The 13,363-nt window shown below is 36.9% G+C and overlaps 1 protein-coding gene across 1 annotated transcript in view; it reads right to left on the bottom strand.

Annotated features, from left to right (window-relative positions):
* The window catches only part of ABCB11 (ATP binding cassette subfamily B member 11), a 102,378-nt gene that overhangs the window by 43,821 nt on the left and 45,194 nt on the right, over positions 1–13,363 (bottom strand). Inside the window, exons 12-17 of the mRNA XM_055291888.2 lie at positions 12,849–12,974; positions 10,981–11,184; positions 9,174–9,344; positions 8,478–8,679; positions 7,565–7,628; positions 3,340–3,442 (exon numbers count right to left, since the gene is read on the bottom strand). Coding sequence (XP_055147863.1) covers positions 3,340–3,442; positions 7,565–7,628; positions 8,478–8,679; positions 9,174–9,344; positions 10,981–11,184; positions 12,849–12,974 — 870 coding nt within the window. The remainder of the gene's footprint in view (positions 1–3,339; positions 3,443–7,564; positions 7,629–8,477; positions 8,680–9,173; positions 9,345–10,980; positions 11,185–12,848; positions 12,975–13,363) is intronic.

The raw sequence follows: 13,363 nt of genomic DNA, 5'->3' as shown, positions 1-13,363 counted from the left end.
TACTATGATGCAGTCACAGTTCAGTGCTAGACACTGGGCTTTTCTCAGTTTCCTTTCTTACATCTTCTGTGTAGGCCAGAGGAAAAAATGACCTCCGACTTAAATCTTAGGTCTTGCTTTCTATACTTTGTTACACTAATTTCTGCCTTCCACTCAATAGAGGTTCCCTGCCCTAATAATAACTTTAAGATTTGATGATAAAAAGTGGTAACTATGACAAAGGAGCAGATTTTTCAAATGAACTAATACTGATGGCCATTTTTATGGGTCCCGTCTCTGTCTTATCTTAACCAATGCCTAAATCCTATCTTATAAGTTATCTGTGATACAGTTATGGGTGTCTAATATTTGATCCTGACTTGATCTCATACATGTTCTGCCTTGTGTTTTAGTTTCACTGAAAGAGATGCCTAAATATTAGAGACTAAAACCTTTAGCCTGTGGGTTTCCCTAATCATAAACTTAATATTGTCAATATTGTAACTAACATCTGACCCCATTTACAGGAGCTAAGAGTACTGCTTGGAGAGCAAGGATAAATGAGTATAGTCTCATCTCTGTCGCCAACTAACCATGAGACCTTGGGTGAAAGCACAGACTTCTCAGGAAATGGTTCTAAGTTTTAGAGTCAATACTCCACAAGACCACAAGGTGGAGATAATTCCTTTGTGTGAATCGACCTTTTAGCACCATAAGAGAGTATTTCCCATCTACAGAAGGTAAGGTTAGGCCTTTTCCATCAACACGAGAAAAAGAAAGGATTTCACCAATGCTTGGGCTTGTGGAATTTAGTTAAGTATTAAAATACTTTAAAATACCAAAACGGAGGAACATTTTACCATATAATGTTACTTGAGATTAGAAATTTCATAAGTCAAATTTTATTAACCCCTTTCCATTATTTTCTTTTCAAAAATCATTAATTTTTTAAACCTAAAGGACTAATAAAATTATCGTACGAACCAGTGGTATTAATATGAGACCGTTTCCCCTTGGAGCTTTAGTATAATCACATTGGCTCTCCTATCATTTTTTTCTCTCTTCTTCCTATCTCCCTTAACTAGAGAGAACGTAAAGTCACATCTTTTAAAACGTATGCTGGCCTACATATAATTGAGTTTAATTGTTCTATTCTAAATGTGTAATGCTGACTAGTAGAACATAATATGAAACATTTTAATCTCTGTAAAACTAGCCCGTATATTAGATTTAGATTTCCTTTTAGTTAAATGGTTCCCTCCTGAATTGTTCCTGCATCAAGAGAACTCTACGGGAATCTGATCTCCAGATGTCCAGGGAATCTGATGGTCCCCTACACCTATGCTAGGTCCTCTACCAGCTTGAACAACAACAATGAAAAAGTCCGATTTTCCTTCCCTCCCTCCCTTCTTTCCATCCTTTCTTACTTTTACTTTTATTGTCAAATATTTACCCAGAAACTAGAAAAAATTAAAATGCAAAACTTAAATATCATTGGTATTGTTATGGTTCAATAGAAATGTCAATGTAGTGTTTGGTTCTTTCTCCCCTGAAGCTCTATTAAACTCTTGTTCTTATATAATACATCTTATAGTTATTTGGGGCAGCACCATGGACTCAATGAAATAGCTATTTCTAGAACTAGAAGAGCAGTTGAGTCTTTAGTGGCAGGATGCAGTAATAAACTATGCTTGCTAAATGTGTTTTCTCTCACTGTGATTCATCCTGCTGCTCCTGAGAAAAAGTCTTCTATGGAATTTATTTAAAGCCTTTGTTAGAAATTGAGACCTCTGGCCGGGCGCGGTGGCTCACGCTTGTAATCCCAGCACTTTGGGGCCGCTGGGAGGCCGAGGCGGGCGGATCACGAGGTCAGGAGATCGAGACCACGGTGAAACCCCGTCTCTACTAAAAAATACAAAAAAAAAAAAATTAGCCGGGCGTGGTGGCGGGCGCCTGTAGTCCCAGCTACTCGGAGAGGCTGAGGCAGGAGAATGGCGTGAACCCGGGAGGTGGAGCTTGCAGTGAGCCGAGATTGTGCCACTGCACTCCAGCCTGGGCGACAGAGCGAGACTCTGTCTCAAAAAAAAAAAAGAAAAGAAATTGAGACCTCTGTTTATTCAGTATTAATATATTAAAAACAAAAGAGAACCCAATCATTCCCTTGTCATTTTCATAAGGTCAGAAAGAGTACTCTACTTTATTCTAAATTTGTCCATTATGAACCAATGTTTGTAATTACTTTCTAGTGGATTCACGTGTTGGAATTTTATTTAAGACAATTTGAAATTATATCATGCATAATGGATGTGCTTGTAATTTAAAAATTCTCTGACTTATTTGCTTTGATAAATCTTGCAGTTGGGGTTTTATTTTAGAAATTCATTTTTTCATTCTAATTTTTAAAATCTCCTGATGCCTTACTAAGTGCAAGGTGCTGGGTTAGGTGACCAAGTTGATTCAAACACAAATAAGATGTATCACTAACATTAAGAGGCTTATAATTTAGAAAGGGGATAAGTCAATATGACTTTGATTAAGGCTCAATAAGAAAATTGCCATGAAAATTTTCTAACGAAGGGTGGTAGGGGAATGAACATAAGAGTATCAGGGCTGACACATAACGTGCAGTAATAAGGAAAGGCTTGGAGGAGAATGGGTGGTCTATTTATGTGAAAATTAGACAAAGTCTACAACAGCAGGACACCTGCATCCTTAGGAAGAAATTGTATATTGCTATACATGTTGTTTGCTCTCCTAGCTCTTTAATTTTATGCTATTTGAATTATGTTAAAATTGATAGTATTATTTTAAATGTATTTAAAACCATTATAAAATTGTATGAAATCAACAAATGTCTGTGAAACCTAATTGGCCTCCATTAATTCAAATATTTTGATAACTTGTAATAAGGGCTAGCCTATTCAAATACTTTTGTTGATCAAGGTATTTTTGCCAAAATTATTATAATTTAAGAAAGAAATTTAAAAATTTGAGAAAAAAATTTTTAGGTACTCTTAACTTTTATAAAAGGATTTCTACATATGAGCAAATAATCTGCTAAATATCTATAAGTCACACATTCTGTTCGTTAGAATAGTTTGTCTAAGACTCTTAATTAACCCTTAGAAGTTCAGTTTACATTACCTTGTATTCTTAAAAGTAATCAATTAACTAATCCGCATTAAAATATTGTGTAAAATTTAGAGTTTTCATTAGGTCTTCATGTTCTGTCTTTTAGTCTGACTTGAAACACTGCTAGATATATACCTAGAAAACTCATATTCTCGGGCTTAAAGGGTACCCAACGGTCCCTAGGCGAGACTTCTTCCATTTACCCCCAATAAGCAGTTGGTGCCTGACCTTTCTATCTTCTTCATAAGTAGACTTATGATCTACAACAGCTAATGGAGGTTCGTGCACCAGGTAAGAAAGCTGAGACTTGGAGCGTTGCCGGATGGAAGCCCTGTAAATAAACAGAAAGATGAAACAGTGTAGACTGTGGCCAGATTGGAGCAGGATCAACTGGTGTCCAAGTTTACATCTCATATGTCAAATAAATAGAAATGTTTGGTAGGTCACATGGTAACCAGGAAAGGGAGCTTGCAGGTTAGGTTTGACAGAGCTATTCTTAGGGCAGAGCTAATCAGGTTGATTGCTCTGGGACCTAAGCTTTTGCAAGCGTTGGACCCAGATTCAGAGTGCAGTCAGGGAGGAAGAAAGAGAAAGGGAGCAAAGTTGTCCTACCAGTTCATCAAAAAACCACCTAAGGCTCAAATACTTTCCAAACCTACATGGTTCTGCTAACTGTTGCCTTGACAACAGTCTATTTCCTTTACCTTCCTTCTGGCTTAGATTGTGGTCTTGATCTCTCTCTGTCATACCTGATGTGTCCACTTTAGCATGGTTACAAATGATATGAGGAAATAGGGCCTCTGATGAGATTTTCTCCAGGCTATTATGCTACCCCTAGACATGCATGAATGAGTATCTTGTTGAAATATAATTTAGCTCAACGTGTTCATTCATTTATTCATTAATTCAACAGAAGCTTATTGGGCATCTACAACATACAAACCAATGCCAGGTGATGTTGGGGACACAAAGACTAGCCAATGACAGATTTCTCCTTCAAAAAGTTTAAATCTTATAGAAGAGGCCTGTACCACACCCTAATGTAAAGAAAAATGTGGTAAGTGCTATTAGGCAGGTTTGAATAAAGAGTATGGAAAGTCAAAGGAAAAAGAAATGTATGGCAGGTGTTATCAAGGCAAGATTCATGGATGAGATGGCCAAGGTAGGATTTGGGGATTTGTAGACTATAGAAAAGAGCATTTCTGACTGAGAGAACAGTATAAACAGAAGCATGGAGACAGGGGAGGACACGGTTGCTTGCTGAATATACTGAGTACATGATAAGCATGGGAAGTGATTTGTTCAGACTCCACCCTCCTCTTCCCTCCCCCAGACTCCTGGGAAGGAGGCCCCCATTCTCCTTTAGGTTAACCTTAAAGTATTTAGTGCCGGGAGCTGTTGACAACTATGTTGAGACCTTCAAAAAAGAAGCTTTCTAAAAAATGAAGCCAACTGTGAAATAGTAGAGCTGAGAAAGGAAGAGAGAGAAACTGTTATCTAGCTTGGACATATCACTGAAGCTCTAGCCTTGCCTGAGGCCAAAGCATCTTTGGAATATTTAGTTATATGAGCTGATTCTTTCTCTCTAAAGGTAAAGCCAGGTTGGGTTAGGTTTTCAGTCATTTGTAAACAGTCTTAATGGTTAAGAGGCAATGCTGAAGATTGTGTTTTAGAAAGAATCACCTGAAGTAAACGGTGTAAAGAAAGAGATGTGAATGATGAGGAGACCTGCACCAACTGTTTTAGTGCCATCTAGATGAATCCATTCACATATCTTTCTCTACCATTTTGTATCCAAGTGAAATTACACCAAAACAAATATCAACGTGGTGCCTGCTTACTATATGCTCATCTAGCCTTCCAGAGAAGGCAGTAATGTATCAACTGAGTTACTCCAATTTGTTCCCATTTTCTTTTAATGGCACTGCCATCCTCTTAGTCACCCAGGTTCAACACCATGCAATTACTTCAAGCCCTCCCCCTTCCTTGCTCTTGCACATTCAGACTCTTGCCAAGTCTCATTATGACCAGGCATTAAACCACTCCTCAACGCTACTTCCTGCCACCAAACTGGTTTCTGGGACACTTCCAGAGACTCCCTCCCACCTAGCCTGAAACTACACAGCAATGAAGTCATTTCTCCCGGTTAGGTAACAGGGGTCAGGATGTCTTCTCCAGAAGGTGTGCAGAATAGGCTTGTGTCAGCTGGCGAGAACAAGGTGCATGATATGAGGAGACTTAAGGTCAAGGACCTAAAAAGGAAATGCAGAGCAATGGATGCCAAGGTAGGAGTTTGTGAAGGAGGAGAGACCATCAACATATGACTGACTACCTTCCAGTTCTGAGTACGGGAAGACGTATGTCCTTGGCCCCTTGGATATCTACTTTATATTTTTTAAGTCTCTCTCTTTCACCATTCTCCAGATCATTTGAGCTGTCTAGCCTAGGCTGTCATGAGGCCATGGGCAGTGCATGTGCTAGGCAGGTTTACCTCTCTCATCCACCAGAAACAACATCCCTTTTCAGAAAGTGACAACATCTGTCCCTCCCCTTCTCTGAAGCTGTGTACCACTTCTCACTGCAAATAAAAACAACTAACTTGGGGGAATAAATACTCTCTTTCTCAACATTATTATTTAGGAAATTTGTGGCTGTTATCTATTAAACTGTTCTTGAATCTAAAATATATTGCTGAAAAGGAACTTAGCCATCAGAAAAACTGAAGCCAAAGAAACAAGATACATATTAACACTTCATTTAGTCATCTTTTAACGACAACAAGAAAAATCTGTCAGCGTATACAATGAGATATTTTAACAGACTTTCATACTCAAATGTACAAATCTTTCTCTTCAGGAGGTTAATAGCTACTTTCTGTGTGTGGATCGTATTTCTGGATTTCTCATCCTAATCACCAAAATGTAGCATTTGTGAGAAATTATAGCCAAATTAATGTTCATATTAAAATGGTTATCTAGTTCTAATAATAAACTGCAAATAAACTACTTAGCATGGGTAGAATCTTGTTTGTCTGAAGAGTTAAGAAAGTATTTATTTTCTTGTTGGTCTGATCATAAGAAACATGTCTACTTTGCAACCTTTAACCTAGTGACCAAAAGAGATGCCTAGTCATTCTCTGGGTTTAAGAAGTTAGTTGATATTTTCAGGTTGTGATTCTAATGACTTGAATAATTTAAATTTAGTATCCAATCAGAAAAGCACGACTAAACTTACTACCAGGTGCCTATAACATTGTTTTATACCTTTTACATGACAGAGTAATGTGAAGCTATTGCTTTGTTATTTGCCAAATTCAATAAATTCAATCAAACTAGCATTTCTTAAAATTTGTTTGAATAAACTTGTTCTCAAGAAGAAAGATAGGAAAACCCAAGTCTGAAAATTCAAATTGATAAGGAAAAGATATACTAGGGCCTGAAGTATTTATCTACATCTGACAACAAATACACTACTTTTTGTGAGCTATTCTTTGAATATTTAAATGAACAAATCTGTGTTTGAACTACTTGGAATTGATAGCTGAATGTTTTAAGGCTCTTTAACGACTTTTCAATAAATAATTATCCATCTTGAATGAGCAAGTCTTATCTCTGAGACTTTGCACAGCCTTGCATTAAATGTCCTAGAAATGGAAAGGGCAATTGTAGAGAGATTGCTACCATCTCATTGCCTATTAAAAATCTCCTGACTTAAGAAAAAAAAATCTTGAATAACAGTTATAAATATAGACAAACACTCCTGGGCAGAATTCTTCTTAATACAGACTTTTAACGTTAGAGGAACAGTTTTATTGAAACTCTTAAGCCAGGATGAAAGACTAAAGTATATAGCCTCACTAACAGCATACTCCAAAAATATATTTTGAAATTAAACAGCTTTATATTGATCCAGGGAAAAATAAATAGCTCTTATTTAGGAAAATTATTTTTAAGTGCTAAAAAACTACATTTCTTATTTCATCTAGTTAAGGAATGATTTGACTTCAGATGGGTTACTCTGGGAGCAGAAGTGTTTGTAATTCAATTGCAGCTCAGTAGATTAAAGAGTGGAGCTAAAGGCATGAATTTGACCTTCATATAAGACAGTGTTTCATACCACAGTTAGCTTGGAGCAAAGGAACACTAAACACAGATTTTTTTTTTTTTAAAAGAAGTCCCCTTTCTAGGCTCAATACACAACATTTTAACCATAAAGCATCTCCATTGTAATCCTTATCCCCAGTAAGATGAGAAGCTAAACAAAAAAACCATGAACTGGGGAGAGAAATGTCAATTAGCAACCAAGGTTCATTTGCTTGTTCATATTTGACAAAACCTGGCAGTCTACTCAGAGTTTCCTTGTTGTACCTGAGATATTCTCTGAGGATTATGACTACAGAGGACTCCTCAGGATATTTGGAAACCTTGAAATCTGCCCCATGGCTTGAGCTTACCTTAAACTCTCCTGGTAGCTCCCTCTGCTAAAGGTCCTCGCAAGCATGTCATCTTCAGTTGCATCTACTCAACACAGCATGAGCAATTTTTTAGTATATACAATAAACAACCATATCTAAGTAGAATTCTTTACTATGTTTGCTTAGAATATAATTACTATGTCTAATGCCAAAACATTCTGTTAACTTTATTGCAATAAATAAAACTTGGGACTTGTCCTGCAGATTCTAATAAAAAATTTCAAAATACTCAGCAAGACTGAGTCATTTAAACCATACAATAGCTTGTTACCTCTACAGAAACAGGTATTTTTTTTAGCGTAAATCATAAAAAGTTTAAGAGAAGTCCATCAGAAGTGGCAAAAAAAAAATGATAGAAACACTAAACTTTTCAAAAGTCTATTCAGAATAACCCTCATGTTAAATGTATGTAGTAGTTATACCTAATGGAGTGAAATGGTGGAGAAAGTTTAGAGTGGCTGGTTAATTTAGATTGGGGCAACCACCAAGTCTGAAAATTCAGACTGATAAAAAAGAAGGTGCACTAGAACCTGAAGTATCTATCTACATTTGAAAATAAGTATTATACTTTCTTATCATTGATTAATTCACTCAGCCAATAAGCATGAAGCTTCTACTGTGTGCGGAACACACTCTAGGAGGCCTCTTCTATTTGCACAAGGTAAAAAAAAAAAAAAGAGGATGGAACTGAAAGTCAGAAGACCTTGGTTTAGTGCTATAACTTGATCAGATAGCTTAGCTTCCTGAGCTTCAGTTGTTTCCTTTACCATCTATATAATGCCTGCCAGCGTTGTTGGGAGAACAGTGAGTATTGAAATACATAGAAAACCATAAAGCACTATAAACATTAACTATTTAATATAACGTACAAGTATAGGGAAAAAGCACTTGCCCTTTATGTCCTCTTCATTAAGGGCTTGATTTCCCTGGCTTTGCAAAGTCACTAGAGTGAAGTAAACACCTTTCCTTTCCAATAATTCTTCATGGGTGCCTCTTTCCACTGCAGTGCCATGTTCAAAACCAATGATGGTATCTGCAGCTCTGACCGTAGACAAGCGATGAGCAACTGAAATGATTGTGTGCTCATGCTGAATCTGTAAGAATGTACAGTGCACCATTAAACAAAACTGTGAGACAGAGCTGACACTGAACTTTAGATCATTTCAGAATCCATAGGAAAGTTAGGTCCTTGGTCCCTGGGAATATTCTTAAATAGGCTGTGCAGACATTAGTTAAGGCCAGCACATTTTCTTGCAGCCATAAACCCCAACACACACTGGCCCTGTTGCTGCCATTAATCAACAGCTAAAAAAATTTTTTTAGGTAACTTAAAAAATATCATAAGCTAGTTTTAACAAGATTTAAACTTTTACATGTTGTAGCTTTTGGAAACAAATTATAACTTTCTTCTGTTCAACTGTGAGGAAGATTGTAGTCAGCTAATATTTTCTAAACAATCAGACTAGATGCACGAACCCATGTAGTATCAACTACTCCCATCCCTCCCACCCCACAAGGAGCTGCCTTTCCTGCAACAGCACAAGCATTTCCACATGGACTTGTAAAATGGACTAAGACTTCCACAAACCTTACTCAGTGCTTCTTGCACCATGGCTTCACTCTCGTTGTCCAGAGCTGAGGTGGCCATGTCCAAAAGCAGAATCTTGGGATTTCGGATGAGGGCTCTGGCGATGGCTACCCTTTGTTTCTGGCCGCCACTCATCTGGCCTCCTCCTTCTCCAACAAGGGTGTCAAATTGCTAGATAGAAGGTGACACCAGGCATGAAGGGAAAAGAATTTGATGGCTTCTGACAGTGATCCACTACAATGTCCTTTCTATTATAGCTTTCTTCTCAAGCACAAATTTTCACTGCTCCGACTTCCACTGAAAGAAATATCCCTTCCCCAGACGGGTTATTGTCTAATCAATATTTATGTGTGAAATAAAGAAATTGATTTATGCTTTTATTCCAGGGTTTACTGGGCTATGTAAATGTTCCTCTTTAGCTCAACTTCAAATAAGATTTTTCAACCATATAAAAATTGGTCACAGTCCTAAATATCTATCTTAGAGGATTAAAGCACAGAGCAAATCTTTGTCTCTTATCTCTTGTTAGACAACACAGCAAAACATAATGCAAAGGCTGTTTTTATGTTATGAATAAAAGGTTAAACTAGCTTTATAAGGATTATCATTGACAGAAGATGGTTACTGATTATCTCACAGGCTTAGCACAACATTGGAATCTAATAATTAGGTGTTAGCGGTCAGACACTTACCTTGCTTATTACTAACCAACACGAATTGAGCCCTTACCATGAATAAAGAATGGTACTGAGCTTTTTACACATAACATCTCTTTTAGTTCTAATAAATACCCTATGAGGCGGGTGCTGCTATTTGCAACTGATGAATAAGGAAACACTGGGCCCAAAGAATTAAAGTAACTTGAGAAAGTTCATAAAGCTTGTAAATAGAGAAGCTGGGATTTGTATCAAGGTAGTCTGATTCTAAAGCTTTACACTCTTTAACTACTAGGCTATATCATAGCCACAGCTGCAATCCTATTCATAAAGAGAATTTAGAAGGCTGAAGGGGAAGTGTTCAAGATCACTGACTCTGAAGGCAGACCACCTCAGTATGAACCTTGTCTTTCCCACTTACTTGCTGTATAATCTTGAGCAAGCTATTTGACCTTTTAGAACCTCAGTTTTCCATCTGTAGGTGGAGATAATAATATTAGCTGCTTAACAGGGTTGTTGTGAGGGTTTAATGAGTTAATAGATGTGAAGTGCTTAGAACAGTGCCTCGTATGTAGTAAGAACTATATATATGTTAATTCTTTATAATAACTCTTCTTTGACCTAGCAGACCATTGGTGGCAAAATCCATTTAAGTATAATGCTAGGAGTTGGTTTTCACAGTTGTTGTTGCTTACAATGGAGATATACAAAGAATTGTTTTTGACACAATATTAGCTGCCTAAGCATAAGAAAATTGTAAGAGTAGACATCATGAGATTATTGTGCAAGTTATTGCCACATGACATTTAGCATCTGCTTAGACAAATGCTTAATAAAAGGAATAAGGACATTGGATCTATGTCAAAAGAGTTGTAAAAAAGATAGTTCCCCAGTTTGGTAGATGTTTAATATATTACCAACAAAGGGAGCTTTTCAAAAGAAAACCTCCTCTTTTGACAGATTTGAACATATAAACCATATATTTTCAGATGAAAGGAAACACTCATGGTACTTTTTCAGGCATGAAACTAAAACATGGCTTAAGAATTTAATGACTCGGGAATCATACGAAAAGAAATGTGTATAATTGTGCAACTTTTTTTCCTTCTATGACCTCTTGGTTTCTCCCGGGAATGTATGGCTAGGGGTACCTGTGGCAGGTCCATGATGAAGTTGTAGGCATTGGCCTCCTTGGCAGCTTGGACTATGTCTTCCATTGTTGCATCTTCTCTGCCATAGCGAATATTTTCTGCAATGGTGGTAGAGAACAGAACTGGCTCTTGCTCCACTATCCCAATCTGATCTCTAAGCCACTGAATGTTAAGAGAGCGAATGTCATGGCCATCCACGGTCACCTAGAGAGCATGGGCACAACATCACAACTTTGGGAATCTTTCAGGGTTCTGAATCATAATGCCATACTTGACCAATGGGAAGAAAAAATAGAGGCCAATAAGATTCTAATGGAAACAATTCCTCTTGAAATGTGGTTCTTTATATAAGGATGATAACATGTAACTGAAATCAAGTGTAGCTGCAGAACAATTCATTATAGAAACATAAATGATGTAAATAAAGGTCACTTAATTTAACACCATTGGCCCAGGAATGGACAAATTTTTGATTCCAGTAAAGAGTAGAGTCAGTTATTCATCATATTTTAAATATTTTCATATCTTTTGACTTTTGACAAAAATGGACTCAAAAGATGCAATAAAAATAAACAATGATCCCTATCTTGTATATACGGTTTATAGTAAGTCTTACTTTCTGGCCAGATTCATCAAATAACACTTTGCTGTTAAAAAGCAAGTGAAACTATCAGTGGGAGCAAATAAAAATCACTATTAGTAAAAATGTAAAAATCTTACATCAAGAAATTATGATTTCTATATATTCAGAGTGCAGTTATGTGGTATGTAGTAAAGAATACCCAATCAGAGATGAGATGTCTTTGAAAAGGGAAAACTCTGTTATGTTTGCCATGCCTGTGTAATATTACATGCATGACAGAGAACTCATTTTGTTGAAGTCATTAAATACACAGTTAAACGATTCCATCTCAAGGCATCAAGGAGACGCTGACAGGAATAATTTTGAGACAGAGTGAAAAGAGCATGGGCTTTGGAACCCAACACACCTGGATTCAATCCTGACTTGGTCATTTACCTGCTGAATGACCCTAGACAAGTCTCCGTCTCTCTGACTCTCTGCTTCCTTTTTTGTCAAATGGGCCTATGTACCTTTGGGGGTCATCGTGACAATAAGTAATCATTTTAATAAAGTATCTGACACATAATATGTAATGAATAAATGGCAATCACTAATACTCATTTTTCTTAGTTTCTTAGGACTGCTCTCTCTTAATTTCGAGCCCTGTTATTATTCCTATATTTAGTGTTTGGAGAGGACACAGTAATATTTTTGTTATAATACAAAGAAAAAAGTGGAATAGATAGTTCACTGAAGAGGCAGCAGTAGCATTTTAAATGCACAGTTATGCATAGCTAAGTGATGGGGATACATTCTGAGGAATGTGTCCTTAGGTGGTTTCATCATTGGCAAACATCACAGTGTAGTTACACAAATTCAGATGGTGTATATATATACATATATGTTTCCAAATGTCCTAGCACCATTACTAAATATCAATCATTTCTCTTAACTTGATCTGCAATGCCAACATCAAGTGACATATGTCAGATTTCTATATGTGTTCCATTATAATCTTATGGAACCACTATCATATATGAAATCAATCACTGACTGAAATGTTGTTATGCCACACCTGACTGTATCTGTACATTCAGTTACATTATACAGTGAATGGAATTGACTTGTTATTCACTAAACAGTTACCATGTAGGGAGCATGTCCCATCAATTCAGTAACAAATCATTAATTTAACTATGCATGCCAGGACAGTCTCAATGTATGCTACGCCTTTCTGTTCGATCAATATACTGCCATTTGCACTTTACTGTCCCCACGTATTGAGGAGTTTCTGGAAGACACCCACCATTCCTTCACAGGGGTCATAGAATCGCTGAATGAGTTGCAGTGCTGTACTTTTTCCAGCTCCACTGGGTCCTACCAGAGCTGTCATTTCCCCTGGTTTAATGACCATGTTGAGGTTATTTAGAATCTGGAGAAGAGAACAGCAAAGTTCGGATTGTCACTGTTTACCAAATCAAACAATTAGGCTACAAGTGCAGATGCTTTGTGTTGATACTCAGTGTCTGTGTGTGTGTTTATGTATACCCCACAAAGCAACGTCCACTGATATCCATCGACAACCAGCAAAAGAAAACATTGGCAAGGATGAGGTTTTGGCATTTAGCACATTACTTAATTATTTAACTGAGAGCCATGACCAAGAAATAAAATGATGCACATTAACACAGATGAAGTAAATAAGACATGTTAACTTTTAAAATTATGTTCCAAAATCTAATTTAAAATACTCCTGACATACTAGGATAAGGAGACTATGCCATTAGTTGAAGAAAAGAACCCATTAAGTTAGAAATATAG

This window comes from Symphalangus syndactylus, chromosome 9, assembly GCF_028878055.3.
Source record: "Symphalangus syndactylus isolate Jambi chromosome 9, NHGRI_mSymSyn1-v2.1_pri, whole genome shotgun sequence".
NCBI lineage: Eukaryota > Metazoa > Chordata > Mammalia > Primates > Hylobatidae > Symphalangus > Symphalangus syndactylus.
Note: the sequence above shows the minus strand (reverse complement) of the source record. Positions and strands in the feature narration are given on the sequence as shown.